Source organism: Drosophila sechellia, chromosome 3L (assembly GCF_004382195.2).
Source record: "Drosophila sechellia strain sech25 chromosome 3L, ASM438219v1, whole genome shotgun sequence".
Taxonomy (NCBI): domain Eukaryota; kingdom Metazoa; phylum Arthropoda; class Insecta; order Diptera; family Drosophilidae; genus Drosophila; species Drosophila sechellia.
The window spans coordinates 18,830,240-18,853,059 of record NC_045951.1 but is presented as its reverse complement, the minus strand read 5'-3'; the positions used below and the strand labels follow the sequence as shown (position 1 = coordinate 18,853,059).

Sequence of the window (22,820 nt, the reverse complement as noted above, 5' to 3'; positions counted from 1 at the left end):
CCACCGCCCACTCCCGCCCAATGGAGTCGCCCGTTCTGTGTTTTATTTTACACATATTTCTGTCCTGTCACTTTTTATTGTACTCCCGTTTGTAGCCGCTTAAGAGGGGAGAGATGAATGCACTGAGAAAAAATTACAGTACGTACTTTGACAGAACCAGAAACCTGCGAAAGCACACACTTTATTATCCAGATTGATAAATATTAGCTACACTTAAAGTATACTCCTTTTTCGTTGACATAAATTATGATATAATATGATATTCGAAACTAATGATTTCGAATTTTTATAAAAATCAAGGAAATTAAATGAACAAAATGTATAACTTAGGAGTTTTTAGATCCAACAAATTTAAGAAAATGTACTATTTAATATTTCACCGTAATAATGTGCTTAATAATAATAATAATGCACTTAAAGATAATTTTTAGTTTTTTACTAGCTCCACTTTTTCATGTGCTAACTACCAATTTTTCCCAGTGTACATTGGGCGGTGTGGGTGTGCTAGGTGTTACTGCGAAGTTGTTTTGCTTTATTTCGCTGACTGCCCCCTCGATATATTTTCCTTCTCGTTTTTTGTTTATTTGTGTGCTGCTGGCAGCTTTTCATTTTTCGCAATTTAAAGTGTAGGTGAGGCAACTGCAATTGACACAGACAGAGGAGCATCCTGCGGGGGGGCGTGGCCCAAAAACGGAAAAGACAATTGTATGGGTGTTGGCAGAGAGTTCAGTCACCATTTATCTGCTCTCCTTCCGCTTTTCCAATGGTTTTGGCCAAATTAATTGGCACCACAGTTGCACAAGCGCTCGCTGAGTGTGTCTACCAAAAATAAATTAGGAGCCCCCAGTTTCACGTGATATGCGTCTAGACAGAGAACGACCTTGAGCGCATGAATAGCGTCTGGCAATTTATCTGATAAGACGACAGATGAGGAGTTTCCACAGCTCTGGAAAATGCTTTGATTAAAATGCGAAAGCAATCAAGGTGCAGCATGTGTAGTGTGTTTTATTGTGTGGTTTGTCTCCGGAATTTTATGAATTCGAAAGCAGAGAAAATGTTGGCAGTCGTAGCATTTTAGGAATTCATATGGGTAACATTTTCCAAATATTTGTGACTGAAAATAATTAATTTGCCAAATATAAGGGACTTACACGGGCTATGGTAAATGGGTTATTAGGCAATGCAGTTTACTAATTAAAAGTAGTTAAGTGAATTTCTACTTTAAAATGTGCAGCGTGCTTTAAGATAGATTTAAAATTGTTCTTAAGACTCAGTAGTTTGTTTTATTTGTTTGCACTTCTTAGACTTTAATTTCATGGATTAACTTTACAGAATTAAATGCACAAATGTTGCTGTTGCATCGTCAAGCAAATCAAGTAAATGAAATGAACAGAGGCAGCGGACTTAAACGGCTGTCAGTTAGTTTCTGGGCCGACACTTCGTCTGGGTCCGGAGTCTGTAACTTCAGTTCAGTTTCTTCAGCCAAGCCACAGCTGTTTGCAACTGTCTTTTTCATTATTAACACAGTCAACAATAATCAGGGCCTAGGCGGAATGGAGCGGAATGCGGGGCGGCGGGGAAGAAAACATAAACATTGTCAGCCAGGAGGCGTCTAGGAAAAATATTTAATGCCTGCAAACAACAACAAGGAGACTGTGAGGAATGCAAAGACTGCGACTACAACTACAAAGCCGACGAGTGTGGAGCCTTTCTACTGGGGACAGTGACAAACGACAAATAACTCACACTTGCAACTGTTTGAATATGACATGTGACAAACGGAGGGCGAGCGGGCAAGCTAACAAGGAAAAACAACAGAGAGCCAAAGGGAAAGCGTGAATAACGCGTGGAATGAATGGCACGACTCACACTCCAATACTCAGGAAAAATATTCGTAACTTTCAATAAGGGAAATCGAATTTTGTAGTGCCAAAAATTTCAAACCATAAGAAACCATTACAAAAGAAACAAATGCTATTTAGGTATATTGTTCATTAGTGTAAGCAGCTTAAATTATATAAATATAAAATTCTAATTATTTATTCCCGAGGATATTAATTAGGAGAAGATGTTGGTATAGTTTTTTCTAAGACATGAAACTCTCCTGGGTAGTTTCTCTCAGTGCACCTTAAAATAATGTCAACAAAAGAATTAAACAATAACATATGTTCGCTTTCTTTTCGCTCTCCAATTGTCTTTCTGCAGAGCGATCTGCCACCTTGGATAACGCGCCTGAGGATGTGGGACAGCTATGGCACATATGTGCCCATGAAATCGACAAGTTCAACCACCGGCCAACCGCCCCCGCCACCCCCCGTTGCCTCCTCGGCGGACGGGGGCAAGCCGACCCTCCTCAACCAGAGCAACTACGGCAGCTACTACTACAGTGCCAGTAATCCGAAGTTGAATCGGAATCTGCGGGTGAACATCGACAATGCCTGGAATCCGGTGGACACCTACATATACGGCCCCACGCAGTCGAGCGTGTTCAACCAGGAGAACAAGTACAGCGGCTACCAGGGTGGGGGTCCTGGCGGAGGATCAGCTGGATCCGCTGGATCCGGCAAGCCCATATCCGGGGTCAAGGAAAGCCTCAACTACATTTCGAGCGGCAAGTCCTCCAAGGAAGTCTCCGCAGCGGCGGTCGTCAGCTCGGATCGTAATAGTGCGGTGGCCTTGATGAGCACCAAGGGCAAGCGACGCCTCATGCTGGAGATCTACGACTACGAGACTCCGAAGCTGTGCGATCACACTGCCATCGGAAGTGGAGTGAGCGGAAGTAGTGCCGTGATGGGGGGCAACAAACAGAGACCCTGCAGTCCGGTGGAGAGCTACGTGAGCACCGGCAGGGATTTGGTAAGTTAAGCCATAACCACCTAATTAACTCAATGCCAAAAAAATGGAATGTAGTAAACGTTTTGGTTTAAATTGCCAGTAATCAATATGCAATAGTTATCTTTGCAAACAGGCATATTGATCATTTATTCCGCTAAATTGGAAAAGAAGTTCAACCTTAGCATTAATATACCATTATTTAATATGTCTAAAGATAGAGCAAAAATTAGTTTTTTTCTGCTCGAAGTCATCTCACTTAACTCAGTTCCGGTTGTAATTGGGTAGTTGCAGCAGCCTAAAAGTAGGCAACGCTTTAGCTTCGCCGCCGGCAGAGCAATAAAAACCGTAGCCTACCTTCCGGCTGCGTTTGGCATCACAACCAAGTCGGGAAAATTAGAACTTAACCAAAGCACAGTGGTTCCTCCCATATGCCAAAAATAAAAAAATCAATGTCCAAATTTTGTCTTTAAATGTATCATTACTTTCTCATAATTGGTCTAGCTATTCAAATTTATTCATGTTTTTGTTTTGCTCTAACTGTCCGCTTCAAGAATAGCATCGCAAGAGACAGCATGATATCAATCGAATATTGCAGCGTGAGCAACTTACAAGTAAAGCTGTCCGTCAATTCAATAAAAAACCTTATAAATCGCATTACTCTGCAATGGAAGCCATTTGTATAATAGATAATGGTGTTTAGTATATTTAAAAAAAATTTATATGTACGACGTTTTGTGTTTTGCGTAAATTTGTGTTGTGTTTAGTATATAGTTCCAGATGTTTTTTGTTTATGTTTGCGATCTTTCGTTGGAGGTTTCGTTACGTCCACTTCCACTTAACTTAATAATTCTTTTTGTTTATTGTGTATAAACATTGCCCAGGTGGTATATATGCGGGCCCGTACTCGGTCCCGTACTGTTCCCGTACTCGGGAACCGCTTTCCCATACAATGGCAACCACTGTGCAAAGGACTTTTCTAATTTGTCAGCTGACACTGTTTGTTTTCCTTGTTTTGGCCGGTGCTTAAAAAAATAAAATAAAATAAAATAAAAATTAGGCAGTGGGGGAACACGACTTTGTGACTGCACCTTGGCTGCCGAGGGCCGAGTGCCCAATTTGGCACGCCCAAGGGCCCTCACAAATAAATAAAACGCAGCTGGAGAACTGAAGAGCTGCAAACTGGCAGCCGGAAGCTGGGAATTTTTTGGCAGAGTGCAGAGCGATTCGTGTTTGCTTTAAACTTGACAAAATTAATCAAATTAAACACTCGACTGCATCGCCAGACGTGCACAAATAACGAAGGAGCAGAGCGAATTTCCCAGGGGCAGGCGACAAATTCAAATTCGCCAAAGCCATAGTACCCCAACCCCCGCTTTTCACACACACACGCACGCAATACAAAGGAAAATGGGGGGCGGTAAGTGGGCGTTGGTGTGGCCATGGGCGGGGAAGGGGGCGGCATTGACGGCATGCACGGACAAACAGACAACCGCAATAAGCTTGCTTAGCCTTTTTGACGTCGCTCCTCGTTGACAAATATGAACTGCAAATATTGTGATGCCAAATTGAAGCCGCCGCGCATTGTGCAATTCCGCGCTCTCCATGCAGTCATAAAGAACTTTACGAAATATCCATAAGCTCCCCTAAATTAAATACACATGTGCACTAGCTGGCACTGTCAATATTAAATAGTTTCCAAAAATAAATTAAACATGGCACAGTTGATGCCTTTAGCGGAATATTCATTGAAGTTGAATATTATGTAAAATGTAGGACAAATCATTTTCACAGCATTTTTCATCATATAATTATTCAATATAACGATTTACAAAGCTTGTAAATACTTTATAAACTGAGCAGAGCTTTAAAAATATCGAAAGTTGCTACCGGTGCAAATTTTAGTTCGTTTTTAAATACCAATTTATTGTAATCTCATTGAAGGCAACAGTTTTTCACAGTATTCCAACTCTCTTATTACCATCTCCCCTTACAGAAACTGGAGTTCCACACGCATACCGGCACCGCCCTGTTTCCCGCACAGTTCGCTCTGAACTACGAGTTTGTGGACACGGAGCAGGGTGGCGAGACGTGGGCAGGGAGACGGGGAGAAGATCCGGTGCCGCCACTCTGCTCAAGAATTTTCAAGAAGCGCAAGGGCAACATCCAGGTTCCCAGGAATGTGTTTCTGTACGGACGAGGCGGAGCCAAGAACATAACCTGCTTGTATCGCTTTGAAGCGGGTCCTTCGGAGAGGGTGAAACTGGTCCTGCATAACGTGTCCTTCGGAGAAGGTACAGCCTGCACCACTGACTCGGATCTGCATACAGGCAGACCCCGCTGCAATCAACTGGATCCGGAGGGCCGCATCACGGAGCTGCGACTGTTTGATGTTCCATTTAGGGACGTGAAAATCCAACTGGGCTGCTTCTGCGATAACTCCAGTGCCCTATACAGCAATGCACCGCTCACATTCGTTTCGCATTCGAGGATTATGGAGCTGTCCTTCACGGTCACGAGATTAAATATATCGGAGGACTTTGCGGATGTCTTCTTCTCGGCTTCCTACGAATTCAAGAGACAACCGGACTGCAGGAAGCAGTTGAAACTCAAAGGAGCCGGCGGAGAGGACGAACTCAAGTATCCTTTAAAGACTCAGGATGCGAGTTGCGAAGGCCTGGCCTGGTACATCGAAGCCCAATCGGCCGAGAGGTCGCTCTTCGTCCAGACCTGGGGCGCCTATCTGCCCGTGGATCCCACCTCCGAGGATGCCATGCGGTGTCACACCAAGAACCGCTTGATGATATACTCCGGACGACCCCTGCGACCCATGAGGGTGGTGTGCCCGGCCCAAAGTGGTCCGCGGCCAATGTCGCTGCACATCTTCTCCGAGGACTGGACCAATGGGCAGCCCTTGTTCATGAACAAGTAAGTGAACTATATATTTAATTTTAAAAATATATTAGTTTTCAAATAGTTTTCATTTGGTTTTTCTGCTTGAGTCCATGTGGTTTGAATTATACAAAAGACATAACTAATAACCTTAGGAAACCAACAACGGTTGACCCTTTTGAGAAAGATTGTGGATAACATTTCTGTGCTTTATTTATTTGCTAGTAGAGGAGACTGAATTATTTACAATTTCACGCTCTGGTGTCGTGTCGCCTCACAAGTCTGCCCGACCAATTACCCATGCTCTGGGAAAAATTCGAAAATATTCCAGGAACAAATAAAGAAAGAGCAGGACTTGAAAACATTCATGCCTAATGACGCATGGACTCCCTGCCATTATGAAGAGCATGCGAGCTAGTCCACTCGAGCAACTGAAGACTACACAAAAAGCCTCTTAGGTCGAGTATTTTGGGAATTTTTCACTCAAAATTAATTGCATTTTAATAGTTGCTAATATTTCAAAAAACTTGTGCACTTATTTGCACCGGCATCAGGCTGCTCCCCCCTCCCCTGCTCCACAAGCTCCATCAAAAAGTCCTGCTTCAAAATGCAATAACAGGAAATGGCTACGACGGCAACAAAATACAGGAAATTGAGCGCAAAGAAATATGCTATGCAGGAGATGAAAAAATGAAAACGCAAACGAGACGAAGTCCAGGCAAACAAACATGGCCGTCAGACATGAACATATGTATACAGCCGCGGTTAACCAATTAGGAGTTTTGAATTCCAGAAAAAAGTATTAATACAAAATTGCATTTTGTTTATGTATTAAGATAAATTTACATTTAGATTCGTTGGCTGGGAATGTTGTACTTTCAGCAAGAGCACTTGAGCTTTCATGCAGAAAAGTGTTTGTGCTTAAGCATACTGAGAAAAATAAAAGCAAATATAACAAACTTAAAGAAAATTTAACTTGAATGAAAAACTGTCGCAAGAAAAGGTAATCCCATGGAGAGCAACACAACTATCATACTTAGATTCTTTCAAATGAGATTAGTATTTTTTTAAAGCCACTAAACATGTGACCGGTGCTGTGCGCATGAACCATGCAAAGCGAGCATGAGGCGAAGACAGGTGGAAAGGTGGCGCACGGGTAAGAGCATTCTGCCCGCTGGAACTTGGCCGTATGTGCTCCGGCAATTTATGTCCAAGGTGCGTGCCACCGAAATGAACCGGTGAACCTGGACGTTACGCTCGTTTCTTGGGGGAAAGTCCGGCAGTTGACCAACCTGTGTCCTTTTCCTGGTTCTGCGCTTAACGTGTTGCCATTAAATTTTATGGTCAGCTCTTCCTCCCTTTGTCCGTGTTTGCATTTTGCTCAATTTTGTCGCCGCAGAACATAAAAAGGGAGTCAGGATGGGCGGAAAAAGAAGCGAAGGAATATTGCACTGTGGACGACATGTGAAAACATATTTTTATGGGACCCCAAAGGGTAATTGGACATTGCACGGGATATCCTAGCTGGCTAATGAGTGTGTCGAGCCTTTTTAGGTAATTAATTGAGAGCTTTTCAAATCATCTGTGAATTACAATGACCACACACACAATAAGGCAACGAAACGTTGAAGTGTGATTGCACTAAAGTGTATTAATTCAAAGGGATTTAAGTCAGCTGGAGATAACATCATAATAAATCCAAGATAATTGAAATATCCTTTCGAGATAGTTGTATAATTTGCTATTCGCCATTCGGGAATATTTGTTTCATTGGCTTGAAGTGAAACCAATTGGGCCGGACTTCATCCAGCGAAACTTTGACGGCTAACTCGCTTAATGCGCGGCTTAAGCCAAACTACGAGTAAGATATTTGTCTGTGGCAACTTGAAAGTTGCAAGTAATTAGTGGCACTTGAGCAACTACTAGGCTGTCGGGATACGAAAATGGGGCAGGACATACCCCATTTAGCTAGATGCTCCAAAAGTTATGTAGAGCAGGGACCATGAGTGGAGTCCATTTCCCTTTAAGAATAAAGGACTATTAGCAATCTTAAAATATTATATCTAAGTATTCTAATCGTTATATTTTTTTAGTATTTTGGTGGCATGAGTATCTTTTTGAAAACACTGAGCTTACGAACTCGCTTTCCACATATCCTCTTTCAGACCCATCAGCCTGGTGCTGGAGCCAATCCTGAAGGAGCCCGGCGACATCTCCTTCACGTGGCTCGAGATTCACCGCACCAAGAACGCGCTGCTGCAGCAGTTGGACCTACATGTGAACGCTAGCGTGACCACGGGCATGGGCTCCCAGACCTCCTCCCAGTCCGCAGCCGGCTCCAACACGGGCATTGGGGGACTGGGCACCAGCGGGTCAGGATCTGCTGCCAACGCCGGAGGCTCTGCAGGCGGAGCAACGGCCAACGAGACGCTGAACGAGTTCGGATTCTTTCCCAAGGAGTCCGACTGCGAATACAAATGTCCTGAAATTGATGCATGCATTGCGGCCAGCTTGTGGTGCGATGGTGAGTACAGATTGCCGGTCGAGGCCACAGACCATTTCTCAGGGAGTTGCCGAATGATGGGTTTTTGGTATGGAACCACTGCATGCAAAGCAGTTCATAGAAGTCGACGTGGCCAAGAATCTTTCGTGCGTTCATCAATTCGGGTCAATGGGCAACTACTTAAGAAAAGGGCATCTGAGTAAAGAACATGTTGAATTATCCAGCAAAATTTGAATTTAAAGGACTTAGGGTACGAATTCATACTCCAAATTCAGTAGAAACGTTCTTAGGAAAATTAATACCGCTAGAGAGCTAGAAATAGGCTTATCTCCTTACTTTGGTATGCCTGGTTTCAAGGATTCTACTCTGGGAATTTCATATCACTAAGGAGAGTCCTGGAACTTCGCCTGGAGCTCTGCACTATTTGTACGTGATTTGGCGCTCAGTCTTGGGGATTTGGGTTATCCATTTGCAGCGTGCCGCCAGCAGAAGGCAACCAAAAATTTCACTTGTGGCTGGCTTGTCTGTTAATTTCGAAGCGGGCTGTCCACGTCCTTGTAATCAGGCAAAGTTTCCTGACTGCTGCACCAGGCTGCAGTGCACCACTCCTGCTGGTTGTCGGTTGCTAGTTGTTAGTTGCTTCGTTGGTCGGTTGTCGTTGTCGGCGGTTGCTGGTTGTTGGCGATTGTTGGCCGACTGGCGGGATGGCCGGTTGTTGGACAAACCCGCAGCGGCAAAACTCCGAAATGTCTTGCAGAAAAAGTTTGTCCCCCAGTCCTGCACCAGGCCAACACGAAATGGCCGCAACAGCTGTGGCAGACTTATTTTCAATGCACTTGGGAGATGAAGGGCGCAAAAAAGTAGATGCAATGTGGGAAAGTTTATAGACTAGGAAATACCCTTTTGTAAGGAATCCGCCGTGCATTCTGTATTTACATGAGCTTACCAATATTTAAGTGTCATATATTCCCCAAAATTAATTTAATTACTTTAATTTTGTTTCTTAAATAGTATATACTTTGTACATTAAAGATTGTGTAATGTGTGATGTATAAGTATAAAATTGCATTGATTTTCCTGCATTTTCCTACTTACACTCTAGAAGCCGTACAGACTCTTTAAAACTTACGCTCGGTGGAAAAAATACAAAGGCTAGCCTGGGCTTTGCCTTTTAGCTTCAATTATTTATGGGCAGCCAGGCGCGTCTGCATCTGGAGCTGGTTAACCGCAAAATCCAGGGCATTAAACAAGCTTTGGACCCCACGGGCCACTCGAGTGACACTGCATTCAATTTGTAACCTTAGAATAGGCCACCCAGCTGCGGTGCTCCTCCCAAACCCCAATCTGCTTTCAATTTTTCAATCAGCGCCTCTACCTCTATCTAGGATACTGAATCTGTTCTGGCACTGACAGAAAAGATACTGTTCTAATATTACTTTCAAAAGCTCTATTTGAAACTATATGCATAATAAAAAAGATACATTCAACTAGGGATTGCATTGATGAAACTGCTTAAATATGTAACGCTTTAACGCACTAAGACTAAGACCGTTTGGGGTGATAACAATGATATCAATATTCTGATTAGAAAACTGGGACAGATGTATTGCTCCTAAGAAGTGACGTTTTTTTCTAAAAGTGTCCCTGTAATCTCTCCTTTTCAGGCCACCACAACTGCCCCAGCGGTTTCGATGAGTCGGAGGAGGAGTGCGGCACCGCTCGCAAGTTGCTGGAACTGCCGGGCGGAGTTTTCGCCGCACTTGGATGCATTGCAGCAGCCCTGACCGCCTGCCTGATATTCTGCATGTTCGGGCTGATGAGGAAGCGGAAAAAGTCGGTGGTGCAGAAGGGCGCCGGAGTGGGCGGCATGGGCGGAATGGGCGTGGGCGGGATGGGCGTGGGCATCGGGTTCATGAACGGAGCGAGCAACGGCAACGTCTCCGCCGCCAGCATCGGTACCCTGAAGAAGGACTTTAAGAAGGAGGCGCTGTACATCGATCCGGCCTCCTGACACGGACTACAGCCGGTCGAATATATCCACGTGGACCGGGAGACCACCGTGTGATGTGTTGCCGCCGGTTGTAGCATCCCCTATGATCATGTGGAGCTTTCCATGGAGCTGGCCTGACCGATGGATCAGTCCGCTGATCCCGTTCAAAATCTGGCCTGGAGATTTTAAAGATACAGAGTCGACGCCTGGAGGTATGAGAACACTAAATGAACCTACATTTTAAGCCGATAACTTTTTCTAAACGCTTCTGGGAGTAACAAATTGCGCACTAGCGAAGTTGTGTGTATGTAGTCATAAGGAAAATGCTGTTATTGAGTTGCTAATGCTTTTTACTTTGTATATATTATTTAACTTTAAGCATAAATAATTTAAAAGCTCTGAGAGAGTCAGGATTGTGCACCGTAAGAACTTTTTTAAGGTATTTCGATCTTTATGTCCTATCATTATTCTTTCAATATTAAAAAATTATCTTTGAGTTCAAATTAAAAATCTTTATAATTGCACACATTAAAGGTTTCCAAATTTAAATCAAAACTGATCACTCACCACTTTTAAAAACTCAAAATGTTCGAGTAATATGAATTTATTGCTAGTCACATGGTAGCCCGTTTTGACCTTTACATAATTGGGCTTTAGTTTGATTATGAGAGTTAACAATTTTTCAGTTTAGGACTACATACACAAACAAAAAGAGGACATAAAACTATTGTAAATTAGGTACCTTTAAACCAGTTAGATCAGCTAGAGAACAACAATTCGTGGGCGGCTCGTAGATGACTTCGGCATATTACCACATAGCACACAGCACCCATTAAAGGAAGTAATCCAATGACATTTAGCAACTAAATGGAAGATCATGAACTACAATAAAATTGTATAGAAGAGCAACTCAAAGAGCAGATCCCTATGCGTAGGGCACTATGCGTCTGACACTAATTTTAAGCGGTTAGACTAGGCAAAAAACTGTTAGCAGCGATTGGAGAGGAGTTGGGAAAGGTCGAGGGTAATCTCTACAGTGTTGTGATCTAAGGCATGCACATACTGAACTATGTTTAAACACTATGTTTAACGTCGAAGCATTTACATGACGAGTACTCAGAACCGGAGGCGTATATTGTATAGGTACTAGCTAGTAGCTAACTAGTCAACTAAGAGGCAGCACTTTTCTGTTATTATCGTACAGCACAAACACACATAAGCAAAGGACATCACCTAGTGGTTTATTATATACAAGTCGATACAGCAAGTTAATTAAATGCAATTGTTATTAATGAATTAAGTAGAGCTCCAAACCAGAGATATGTTCACTGCACTTAATCGAGAGAACTGCCAAAGGATTAGACAACAAAACAACAAAACAATCAATGTAAATATTTCTGTCGAGCAATCACTGGTTTGCGTCAGCATTTATGTTCGTAATTTGAACACAAACCGATTCCCCTTAAGTAGCTGCAGTGAGTAACATTCCTAAAGTTAATAGACTTTGTAAAAACTACGAGCGAAGAATAATAATATACTGTATGCAAAACTACCATTTAGGACACGGCTCATAACCCATATAAACAATCAAACTTTTGGCAGTTGCAGTAGGATTAAGCAAACAACACCAAGAAGAAGCGGAAAAAGGACATAAGTACTTTATTTTATAGACACTGAACTAGGGCAAAAATTATGAAACTGAATACTGAAAGCAAAGCAAATACTGGCTGCAGTGGGAATTTTAAAAATTTAAGAACCTCTGCCAACGCCGGCAGAGTCCACATCCATAAAAACCCATTAAAATTTCAACTCGAATGAAACTTTGCCGAAAAGCGTGTGTATAAAAAATATATGATTTAGCCAGCATAAAAAGTAAATGGAAATATATACATAAATTAAATCAAATATTTTCGGTTGGGATTTTTTGATAGCAAATAACCTAAATATTTATAGCTAAAAAAGAAAGAAAGAAAATTTAACAAAACGCACTTTGTACAATTTAATAAAAAACGAGCAGTTAGTTATTATATTCAGACACACAGCATAGCATACACATATAGGATATTTTACACACATTCGAATAAGAGATAAAATAATACTGAAACATATACGAGAGCGAAAGGAAATGAAATTAATTAAAAAAGGCGCATAGGCCAAAAATGCATTTTTACTGCCGCCAATTGAGGACAAAAATCGAAAACACGGCTGGCAGGGCGTTTAAATAGTTAGCTTTAAGCCCGGCTAAAATGCTGTAACTACTTCGTTGGCCACCATTGTCACTCACACAAACTCACATCATCTCAATCATCAGTTCGGTTCAGTTCCTTCTCTCAACCAAACCAAACTATGGAAATTTCTGTGCCAACTGTGTTTAAAGTAGAATTCAAAGATAAAAAATTAGTAAAAAGTGGGGGGCGGCGTGGGTTGGAGAAATTGAATTATGACCGCACATAAAACATTGCATATAATTTATTTGAAATGTTCAAAAACGAAACGAGAAGAAAACGCTGCGCGATGGTAAATAACAATATAATGCAGACAGCTGTGTAAATAGTCAAACTGCGTACAGTCAACGCATATTTAATTAAAAACCGAAAAAACTAAAAAAACTGAAAAAAGTGACCCAATGAGAAATTCCAGAAAGGAGATCATGTCTTAAGTTCCCTTTCTGAATTCCCCCGATTTTCATTTCTTTTCGCCGTTCGATAGCGTAAGTTTCACTTGTATGATAAATAAAACTAAACCAAATATTTATATAGAGATATTATACGTATATGAAATGGAAACCTTAAGTTAATGACGCACTGAATCAAATAGATGAAACGAGTATTTAAAACCAAGACAATTAAAACCAAAAGGAACTTTAAGCAAAATAAAACCGATAAAAAAATGAAACTGAACACAGCGCACCAAAATTGCTAAAGTGGGTGAGTGGGTTGGGTGTTTGATATTCGGGGGGAATGGATGGGGTGTTTAGTGGGTGGGTGGAATGCCAACTGTTCCGTTTGACGCTCGGGGGAAAACCGTTGGCCAAACTAAGGCGAACTCAAATCGTGTCCAAATAGCTGGCAGTCAAGTAGGCCACAGATTTTGATTGCCCGCATCCGGGCAGCAATCGGTGGACATCCTCGAAAATTCGGAACATCGAACGAGATGCTGTTAAAGCCAAGCCAAGCCGGCAGCTCCAGGCGTGTGTTCTCACCGGTCGGAACTCGGATTGGCCGTGGGATCGCGTTGTGGCTATGGGCTTTCCATGTCCCCCGTCTCGCCCTCGCTGAGCCCGCATAAAACATAAGCCACCGCCCTGGTGCTCGTGTGGTGTGTGCTCTATATTCCACAGATTCCGCCTCCTCCCTCGGATTCCCCAGTTCTCTGACTCCGTGTTCATGGCCGGCAGCTCTGTTTCTGGCCCTGGCAACTCTGGCCCGTGGACTTGGCCAAAATGGCTTTGATGGGCGTGGGCGACAAAAGGACCGGAAATCGCTAACGAGGCGTGGTAAAGGAGTTTTTGCAGTAAGTTTGATATCAAAGTAAATATTTAAAACATAAAATACCAAAGCATAATCAAATTTAATGGAGGGATCTACCTTGGATGTATGTATTTTGGCATTATTACAGATTATCAAACTAATAACTAGTATGTTTATTGCTTTTATTTATTATTAACACATTTAAGTATCTGGCTATTAAAGTTAATACTTATGCAGTTCTTTTTTTGACGTAGTCATTAATTTACATCTAATATATATATCTAATTCAGATATTCAGTCTAGTTCAATAGAAATTGTTGAAATTATTTGCTATATTGTACGCACTTACACTTAATATATACATATAAATTAATTTAGAATTTGCGTAACTAATTATATTTCGAATTTATATTTTATATCTACCAAATACGATTTTAAATTCCTTTAATATATTTAAACGGATGTATTAAACATGCCAACCAATTACCATGGACAACCTCGCTGCATAAAATACACTGGCGAGTATTGGCCAAATATAATATATACACACACCTGCCACAAACTCACACAATCAGCTATTTGTGTTTGCACCTAGGGCCAATTGCAATGTTGTTTACAATCGAGTTGGCCAGCTCAGCGCAATCGGCACAGCCACAAAGGGACAGTTGGCAGCAAAAAAGATATAGCCAACTTACTGTGAGCAACCACAATTGGACAGCTGATAAGCTTAACCCGAAAACCGACAGCCTAACAACTCGTCGACTTTCGAGTTTCGAAATCGGAGAAAGAGTCTGATAATTCAGATAGCTCAATTATCTCCGTCGATTTGGACAGTCATCAATGCAACTTTGCAGCTTTTTAGCTACTCACTTTCTTGGTACTAAATGCTGAAATACCTTTAATTATTACCAGATAAACACAAGACATGTGCCGCCAACGCATTTCGTTTTAATTTTACTTTTATGTTTTGCCTGTTTTTATGTTGAGGCTGGCGTTTTTCCTTTTTTTTGTCATTGTTATCGAGAAATTTACACGAATTTTCAACTTGTTGCTGAAATAAAAAAAGTTTAATAAGACTAAACAATCAGTTTTTTGTCGGTCCTAAAAATGTGGACCTATGCAGATAGTTGTGGGTAAACGCTTAAAGTCGACAGCCGTCTGACGCCAGTTAGTGGACAAGTCAGTTACAGTGAGAGTGAAAAGTTATGGTACCTGAAAAGGGTAATTTAAAGCAATATATGATAACACAGACTTATAACTTGAAATATATTATAAATTTATTTAAAAAAAAATGTAATGCTATAATGTTCTAATTTAATCTGAAAAAAGATTTATTTGAGCCACTGTGCCATAAGAGTCAACAGTTGAATAAGGGTCAATGAGCTTAGCTTTGTGGACAGCAAGTGCGGGGATCGCGGAATCCAGCTCTTGTAGGAACTATAGATTTGAGTTTGGCAAAAATTAAGCTTAGATCCCGAAGTTGGCTAACGAACGAGGCGAAAATCGCTTATTTCTGTACGAATGGCCAAAACTAATCGATGGAAATTACAAAAGCGGGAAGGTCAACTTTTCGACTGTCCAGTTGGGGGGATGGGTTCAAAGGTAAACCTGTTTTTAATTCTAATTCTCCCTTCCTCTAAGAAGAAATAGAAAAAACTAAACTTCTTCTTTTTGCCAACGTGGTTTGGATCACACGCAATATGTTCTATTCAATCGAACAAATTACCATTGAGGTTGGAAAACCAACTGATCCAATAGAGGATATTGAAACAAGTGCCCAAAATTAGATTCCTTGCGCGGAGAATAAAGACACTACGCTGTTTGGACGACCTAAATAAATATGTCTAAGTAGATTATTGTCAGATGGTGGGGTAATAATAAAAATGTTGCCACAGACAAATGGGCTACAGTCACGTCCCCACGAAATCAGTCAGCCCGCGAACAAAGAGCGATCGAAAGAGCGAATAAACAGAGCCAAAGAGAGTCGAAGAAAATGGTAAAAGCAAACAGTGGTAAGCCGCCGCTGCCAACATCTTAAAGTTGGCCAAAAAGGCGGCCAAGTGCCCCCAGGAACATTCAGTCAAGCCGCGATCGCCGAGCTCTACGGACGTCTATATCTCTAAGTCTTCGAGTCGTGAATCGGAATTAAAGTGAACTCAAGTGCCGACCGGAAAATTCTTTCGGCCAAGAAAGGTCTGCGAGAACTAAGATCTCAAGCGATTGTGTTTTTGTGTAATTGACATTGGATGTCTCTGAACGCCGAACGATCGTACAAAATGAAACTGCGCGATGTGGAAAACGCCTTCAAATACCGGCGCATACCGTATCCCAAGCGGTAAGTGAGATCTCCACACGAGAAAAAGGCGGCGGAGAAAAGATTTCTTTCACTCGAGAACGGTGTTCGTTTCACAGGGGAAATGCAATTGAGTTCCAGTTTCAGTTTAATTGAAAACCGGTCATAATTGCCATTGAATGGCCAGGGAATCGAAATCGAGTTGGTAGATCGAAGATTGCGTTCGCCGCAGCGCAAAAGATTAAAAATAATCTGCTCTCGATTCTCCATAAAAAGCGCTTAACTTTCCGTTTTCGCAGCTGGCTAAAAGAGATAGCGTTTCAGGGTCGTTGCATTTGATAAATACAATTAAATAAAAACTCCAAACTTTAAGTAGTGGCAGCCAGTAAATTAATTGCAGCTACACTAGAAGAAATGGATTTGTTGATCTTTAACTTAATATGGATCTCAACGATTTAGATGGGTATATGTAGATCAACGAGCTTTATGATAATATAAATAACTCAAAGCCATATATTTAATATATAATATTTAATTCATTATATCATCCAACTATTTATAGCAGTCTGATAATTATTAACTTTATAATGTTTGAAAATTGATTGAGTACTTTCAATTTAGCTATTTGTACACATGAAAAATTATTACGAATGCTGATATGAGCTTATGTATAATTGAAAATATTTTCAACAATTTTTAAGTACAAGAAAACGGTCTATTATTTATCATAAAATTATTTAAAATGTTTCAATAAATCCGATAAAAAATACTTTTAAAATATTTTCTAATATTTTGAAGACTTATTAAAAGCAAGTATTTAAGCTTTTTAATTTAAAATGTTTCAATAACTTCGCTCTGTGCAGTTGCGGCTGACGTTTTTTCAATCTCTGCTCCAGTTAAAAGCTACAATCTTGTTTCTATTTTTTATTGCGTTTTTCATTCTCAATTCTTCTCATAATTCATTTGGTGTAGCACCTCGGGGCGGCAGATGAAGAGGAGGAAAACCACAAAAGCCGAGCTCACTTCAACTATTTCAAGTAGCCAAAAGAGCCGTGTCTTACCACCATCCATCCTCCCACCATTCCTGCCACTGCATTGTGTGGGCCTGCATTTTTCGGTGTTTGTTCTGGCCTTTTACAGAACCCAAGTTCGGGCCAAGTCAGCTCAGATAAAAGTTAAGAGCCCCCGACTTGACTGCCCGCTCATTAGTCGATGGTTGATGGTCGACGGCCGGCGGCCGGCGGTTTCTGCGGCCGCCCATAACAATTTTGGCTATTAAAAGGTGTTTAGGCCAGAGAACTCAGCCACTGCGTCCGCTATTGTGCAAGATTCGCTCGTTTTTCCGTTTGTATGGCCAAATTTGTTGCAACGAGTGCGTCGAGATGTAAACTAATGATATACCGACCGACTACACATGTTATGGGCTAATTGGCTTTTGGGAAACTATTTCTTTCCGTTTTTGTTGACTTTTTAAAAGGGTGTGAGAATTTGCTTTTCATTAAGGCAAAACGTGGCGAAGTCATGGCTCACAGCTAATACTTGTGAATACTTGTGGCTTTAGCTCAAGCTAAAGGCAAATTGGATCAACAACATACATTTATGTATTATTTTATTTAAACATTTTTCCACTTATTAAGTTCCTGCAAGATATCAAAGTCAAATAACTCCTTTTTTGCTATTAAGCCCTCATTAATTTTTGCGCAGCTCGGCCCATTTGCCGTTTATTTGCAGAACAAATTATTACATTAAATGTATGAATTACTGGCATTAATTAAACACATGGCTTAAATGTAGATATGTGTGATACTTTCTGTGATTACCGCTGGCTGAAGCATAAATTTCACGCTCGTTTTGACAATTTCATGCAGCTGCAAACTCTCAGTCAATCAGTTGGCCAATCAGTCAGTCTGCCAATCAATCAGGTAAACATTTATTTTTTATCCATTTCCGATGGCCAGGGGACTTAGTGAGACGAGTAATCTTACCATTTGCACAACAAAATAGTGAAAATATTTGAATATGTATATGATTTATCGCAACAGATACGAATTGTCCTGCAGAGAAACATACAAACATAAATTCGCAGCCATATTGCTGCGTATACTTGCGTCGTTATTTGCACAATTCTTTTGTACGCTCTCAAATTGATATTAATTAATGAAATTAATTGGTTTTGCTTAAATAACTCGCCGACAGATGTTTGGCAGCTTCATTATCCGGACACGCGATAAATGAGCATACGTAGAAAATGGGTTCGTTGCACCCAGTTGAGAAAAATCAGTCAGAATCGGAATCGATTCGAATCGATTTTAAAAGTCAATGACAATTATACGCTCAATGAGTGGAATGAAGTGCAGTTATGCAATAATTTCTTCCGAATTAGCATAAATTACGTTTCTGATTTGCTTTCCATTTGGATTAGGGCTTACCTAATACAAAACTCACTCTTATTTTCACTGCAAGCCGAAGCGTGACAGAAATTATTTAGAACGCCCCCAAAAGCGGCTACAAAGTGCGGAGAAAGAGGGCGAAGACTCAAGCCGGGCTTGAAAAGACTGTAGCTGGCTCTTCGCTGCCGAGTCTACAAGTCTTTCTTCTGTGCGCCTTTCTCAGCAATTCTTCTCTTTCTTACCAGTTTCTTTCTTTCTCTGGGCGCCACGACATGCAGTCACTCACTCTTTGGTAATTATATTCAGTGATGTGATTTGTTTTTCTTTTCTTCATTTTCTTTCGAGTTTTGCATGCCGTTTTGTTTTATTTTGCCTGTCTTTCTGCAGTGGAAATGATGCATATTGGGAATTTTACACGCTGCCGGTGGCCCGCGGGAAAGTTAATTATTGCTGTCCGTTTGCGGCGGGTGGCAAATTAAAAAATAATTATTAACAAAAACATATATATGTGCTAAATTTTATGTTTTTAAACTGCAATTAAAATGTCTTTCTTCACACACTAAGAAAAAAACCAATTTATAGCCGTAGGGTTAAATACACGACTTTCTCTCTTTTTACCTATTTTTTTTATTTACAAATATTTAGGAAAATATTTTTAAAAAAGAATGAAAGAAGTAAGTCTTTACGAGTTTATTTTCCGCTTACACAATCTTGTTTACACGTTCAGGATTTTCAACAACCAAACAAAAATGTATATTAAATTAAATTCGATTATTTTATATAAAAAATTATTTTCAAAATTATTAGCTGTGCCAAAAACACACTTAGCTCTTTAATATGCTATGTTTACCTTTCCAATTATATTTTCAAATAGTTTAAACAGAAACCAAAGTTTAGAGAATAACAAGAGCACACTTTGGGTGCTTTTAAGCCCGTATTTTACACAATTTTCCTAAAACTTCACACCTAACCCTCATGATCAGGTGAAATTGTAGGCCCTCTGCCCACATTTGGCTACCATTTTCACTGATAATTTCGCACGCAACTTTTGGCAAGTGAAAGCCCACAAAATATTCACATGTTTTGTAAACATTATAGCAATTTATGACCGCAGCCGTTTAGCACCTTTCAGAAGAGATGACCGGCAATTTTACTGGGCCAATTTCGGAGAGCAACAAACGCCCACCGGTAGTCTCTAACTATGTGGCTGTTATTAGTTGGCCATAAAAACAAAAACTTCGGTTATGACTGTGTGGACATAAAAAACAACGCCCTCTCCCACGAAACAGTTTTTCTACATTATGTAAAAAACGGTCGAATGCAGAGAGTGGCAAATACAAAATGCTAAAAAAATTCGCATTATTTTTAGCATAGTTTATGTATTACGGAGGCTCTTCAAGAAAGCCAAAGCCAAAGCTAATTAATACCATCATGTGAAAAAAGTGCAACACTTTTCGGCTAAAAATAAAACAAGCGCAGAGAAATACCCAGACGCAGCAGACAAGTTGAAAATTATGTGTATAGCTTTCACTTGATTTACAAATATGGGCTGCGGGACAAGGGGGCGTGGCCAGCAATGCGTAACAGCCAAGTGATGATGACAATGATGAATTTTTCTTTTCGTCTTGTGACGGACTTCAAGTTTCAAGTTTGCCAGGTGTAAATTGGTGGGCCAAAAGGTGAAGTTGAACGAAAGGTGGAGTTAGTTTGGAGGTCGATCTAGTTCAAAGTTATTGAGCTTTGGGAGTAATCAGTCATGGAGTAATGAGTCATGGGAGTAATCAAGGTAAAGGCTAGTCAAACTTATCATAGGGCTAAGTTGAGGGCCTAAGTTGTATTTTTATTTTTTCAAGGGTATACAATAGCTAATACGACCCACCTGGCGCATCTTTTCAGTTTCGGACAAATGATCATCAACTAATTACCCTTTCACCGCGCTGATAAAAACAATGAAGAAAACTCATTAATAGCACTACAGCCAAAATGGTCCCCTAATTTATTTAGGCACTTCCTTGGCCGAAAAGACTTTCATAAAAATTATCTTTATGCAATGCATAAAATGTTTGAAAAAGCACATAAACCTCCTTTCAATTTATGTTTTTCCCCAAACATATAAAGATGTTGTTACTCGTACTTTCTCATAAAATTTGATTGTTTTTGATCAAATATGCATGCAAAATGCTATAAATAAGAAACCAAGCTAAATGTGAATAAAAAGCAAAATGTGTGTGTTTACTTTTTTTGCGACCGTATCCGTACGTTTTTTTTTCTTTTTTAAGTTTGCCAAATGCAGACGAGGCAAAATTGAATTTAATTTATCTGCCGCTTCTTCACTCTAACACAGCGAAAGTGAGTTAACGCTTAGCTTCAGATCCGAACTTGGTAAATACCTCGAGTATGTAAATCACTTTTTACAGCCGGCAAACTGCGAAGATTTATGGGCACCAGCTACTTGGGCGAGCAGAATATTTAACGGTGGGACATGTCTGGGATCCCAAGAGATAGATCCCCAGGTGGGCGGTGCTCTTCGTGGCCATCAGGTGAAAGCATTGAACTCCAATTAGCGGGCGCATTTATGATTATTTTCACTTTTCCGCCAGTCAAGCGTTCAGAGAACTTTCGGTGTTAATTGGAATTAAGTAACTAGTTTGTAAGAAAAAAATGCACATGAAGAATAATTGGTAATATCTAGTACAACTTAGAATACAGGTGAACAAAAAGTTAAAATATTTTATTAACTTGTGTGTGCCTCTCCCTTGCACTTGAGAAGTCGAACAGACTCGCCAGAAAAGGCCATTTCGTCAAAGCTCAAGAAACTGGATGAAAAACTGCAATAAACCAGTTTGATAGTTGGCAAATATTGGCCAAGACCGAAACAAATGCACTTTCAAATGCTGGCAAAGTCGAGTAGTCGCAACAAAAAGGCGAAGGCAACGCCTGGCCAGAAAACTAAGTGAGACTACAAGATTCGCGAGCATATAAAGAGTGCAATCTAGAAACCGACCCCCGACAATGGACCAGGCCAAAATTGAAATTGTAGCAAAATGCTCACGACAAATATGCGGTTTTTGTCTGCCCCGACTTACAAGTTTTTCCCCATTTTCCGCCTTCCTCGCCCGTTTTATATGTGCAACCATACCGCCGGTCTTTTGACTGTGCCACTCCAAAGCCAAAAGCTGCATCATGACGTAATGACCACATGAAACAGCCCGGCCAACTCATGTGCCTCCACTGGCTTTTAGGCTAAACCGAACCGAACCGAACTGAACCGAACCGAACCGAACCGCAAACGGAAAATCGGTCCACGGCTCGAGGAGGATCTATAATTAAATATTTTTTTTATTGCGCTCTCTGCGGTCTTTTAATTGCCTGGGGGATTGGGATTGGCCTAGGTTAGACCAGTAAGTGTGGAAAACACTGAAATCTTGACTGCCTTTTCTCGAAGTGGTTATTCCAGCTTTAAACGGCCATCGGGACTAAAGACTAGGGTTATTATGTCCCACAGATAATTGAGGTTTACGATGCTCAAGCCACTGGAAAAACTGATGGGGATCTAAATATGATGTTGCAAACGTGCCAGATTGAGGATCCCGATTGGGAATAATGGTATGCTAAGTGCAGTCATATACTAGTTAGTTTTCAACAGATAAGTTGCTACAAAGGCTGCAAATAAAATGCTTATGGCCACTTTTCAAAATTTCAATTAAAGTAACCAAATAGTACATAACAAATATAGGACTATAAATATATTAAGTATGTTTAAACACTCATTTTATTTACATATCCCCGACTACCCCCCACCGATTGGCCTCACTTTTGTTAATGAAAGCAATCCTTACAAATTGTTTGATAGCTTACAATCGCAAAAATAATGCCATTGACTTTATGGATCATTAAAGCCCTGATTTGATTGCACGAATTGCCGGCCGACGAAAGAGTTAACGAATTGAAATTGCTACGTAAAGAAAGCTAAATTGATCCCTAATGAATGTCGGACGGATGTAGTAACCTGCCACCAAACACCCCCAATAAGCGTGGCAATCCAGTGTTGCCCCACTCCCGTGCCCCCGCATGTGGCAGCTGTTACTCGGAACTCAGTGCTCGATGATGGTCGGTGAAAGGAGGTTGGAGCATCAAAATTGATTTTAATGATGCCTTCGTTTCGGATCGCTTATCGGACATGTACCGAACATCATGTTCCAAAATCATAAATCTTGCTATCATTTCGTTTTGTTGCCGCCACCTGAAAGGGAGTGAGCTGGGGTGGTTTTGGCCAACAATTTTTCATTTCTATGGCCAAGACATGCATGTATGTCTGGAGTATTTGGATTCGGGTGAGCAATCAGTGACGAAAGATGCCCTGTCGAGGTCACCAGCTGTGCGTGTACTTTCCACTGCCACAGTTTTGGAGTGCCGAAGCACTGTTTTCATATTAGGTGGGGCCTTCCTC

The 22,820-nt window shown here is 40.9% G+C and overlaps 2 protein-coding genes across 9 annotated transcripts in view; both read left to right on the top strand.

The window, feature by feature from the left end:
* LOC6619346 overlaps positions 1-13,117 on the top strand; it is a 67,113-nt gene extending 53,996 nt beyond the window's left edge. The window contains exons 11-14 of the mRNA XM_032718650.1: positions 2,206-2,856; positions 4,829-5,760; positions 7,890-8,248; positions 9,892-13,117. Of these exons, the coding sequence (XP_032574541.1) occupies positions 2,206-2,856; positions 4,829-5,760; positions 7,890-8,248; positions 9,892-10,238 (2,289 nt within the window). The 3' untranslated portion in view covers positions 10,239-13,117. The remainder of the gene's footprint in view (positions 1-2,205; positions 2,857-4,828; positions 5,761-7,889; positions 8,249-9,891) is intronic.
* A 2,640-nt stretch (positions 13,118-15,757) lies between these two features.
* LOC6619343 (heparan sulfate 2-O-sulfotransferase pipe) overlaps positions 15,758-22,820 on the top strand; it is a 38,956-nt gene continuing 31,893 nt past the window's right edge. For 4 of the 8 annotated variants that reach the window (XM_032717975.1, XM_032717976.1, XM_032717971.1 and 1 more), the window contains exon 1: positions 15,758-16,022. In XM_032717975.1, the coding sequence (XP_032573866.1) occupies positions 15,934-16,022 (89 nt within the window). In that variant the 5' untranslated portion in view covers positions 15,758-15,933. The remainder of the gene's footprint in view (positions 16,023-22,820) is intronic. The other 4 variants (XM_032717973.1, XM_032717972.1, XM_032717977.1 and 1 more) reach the window with 2 other exon arrangements.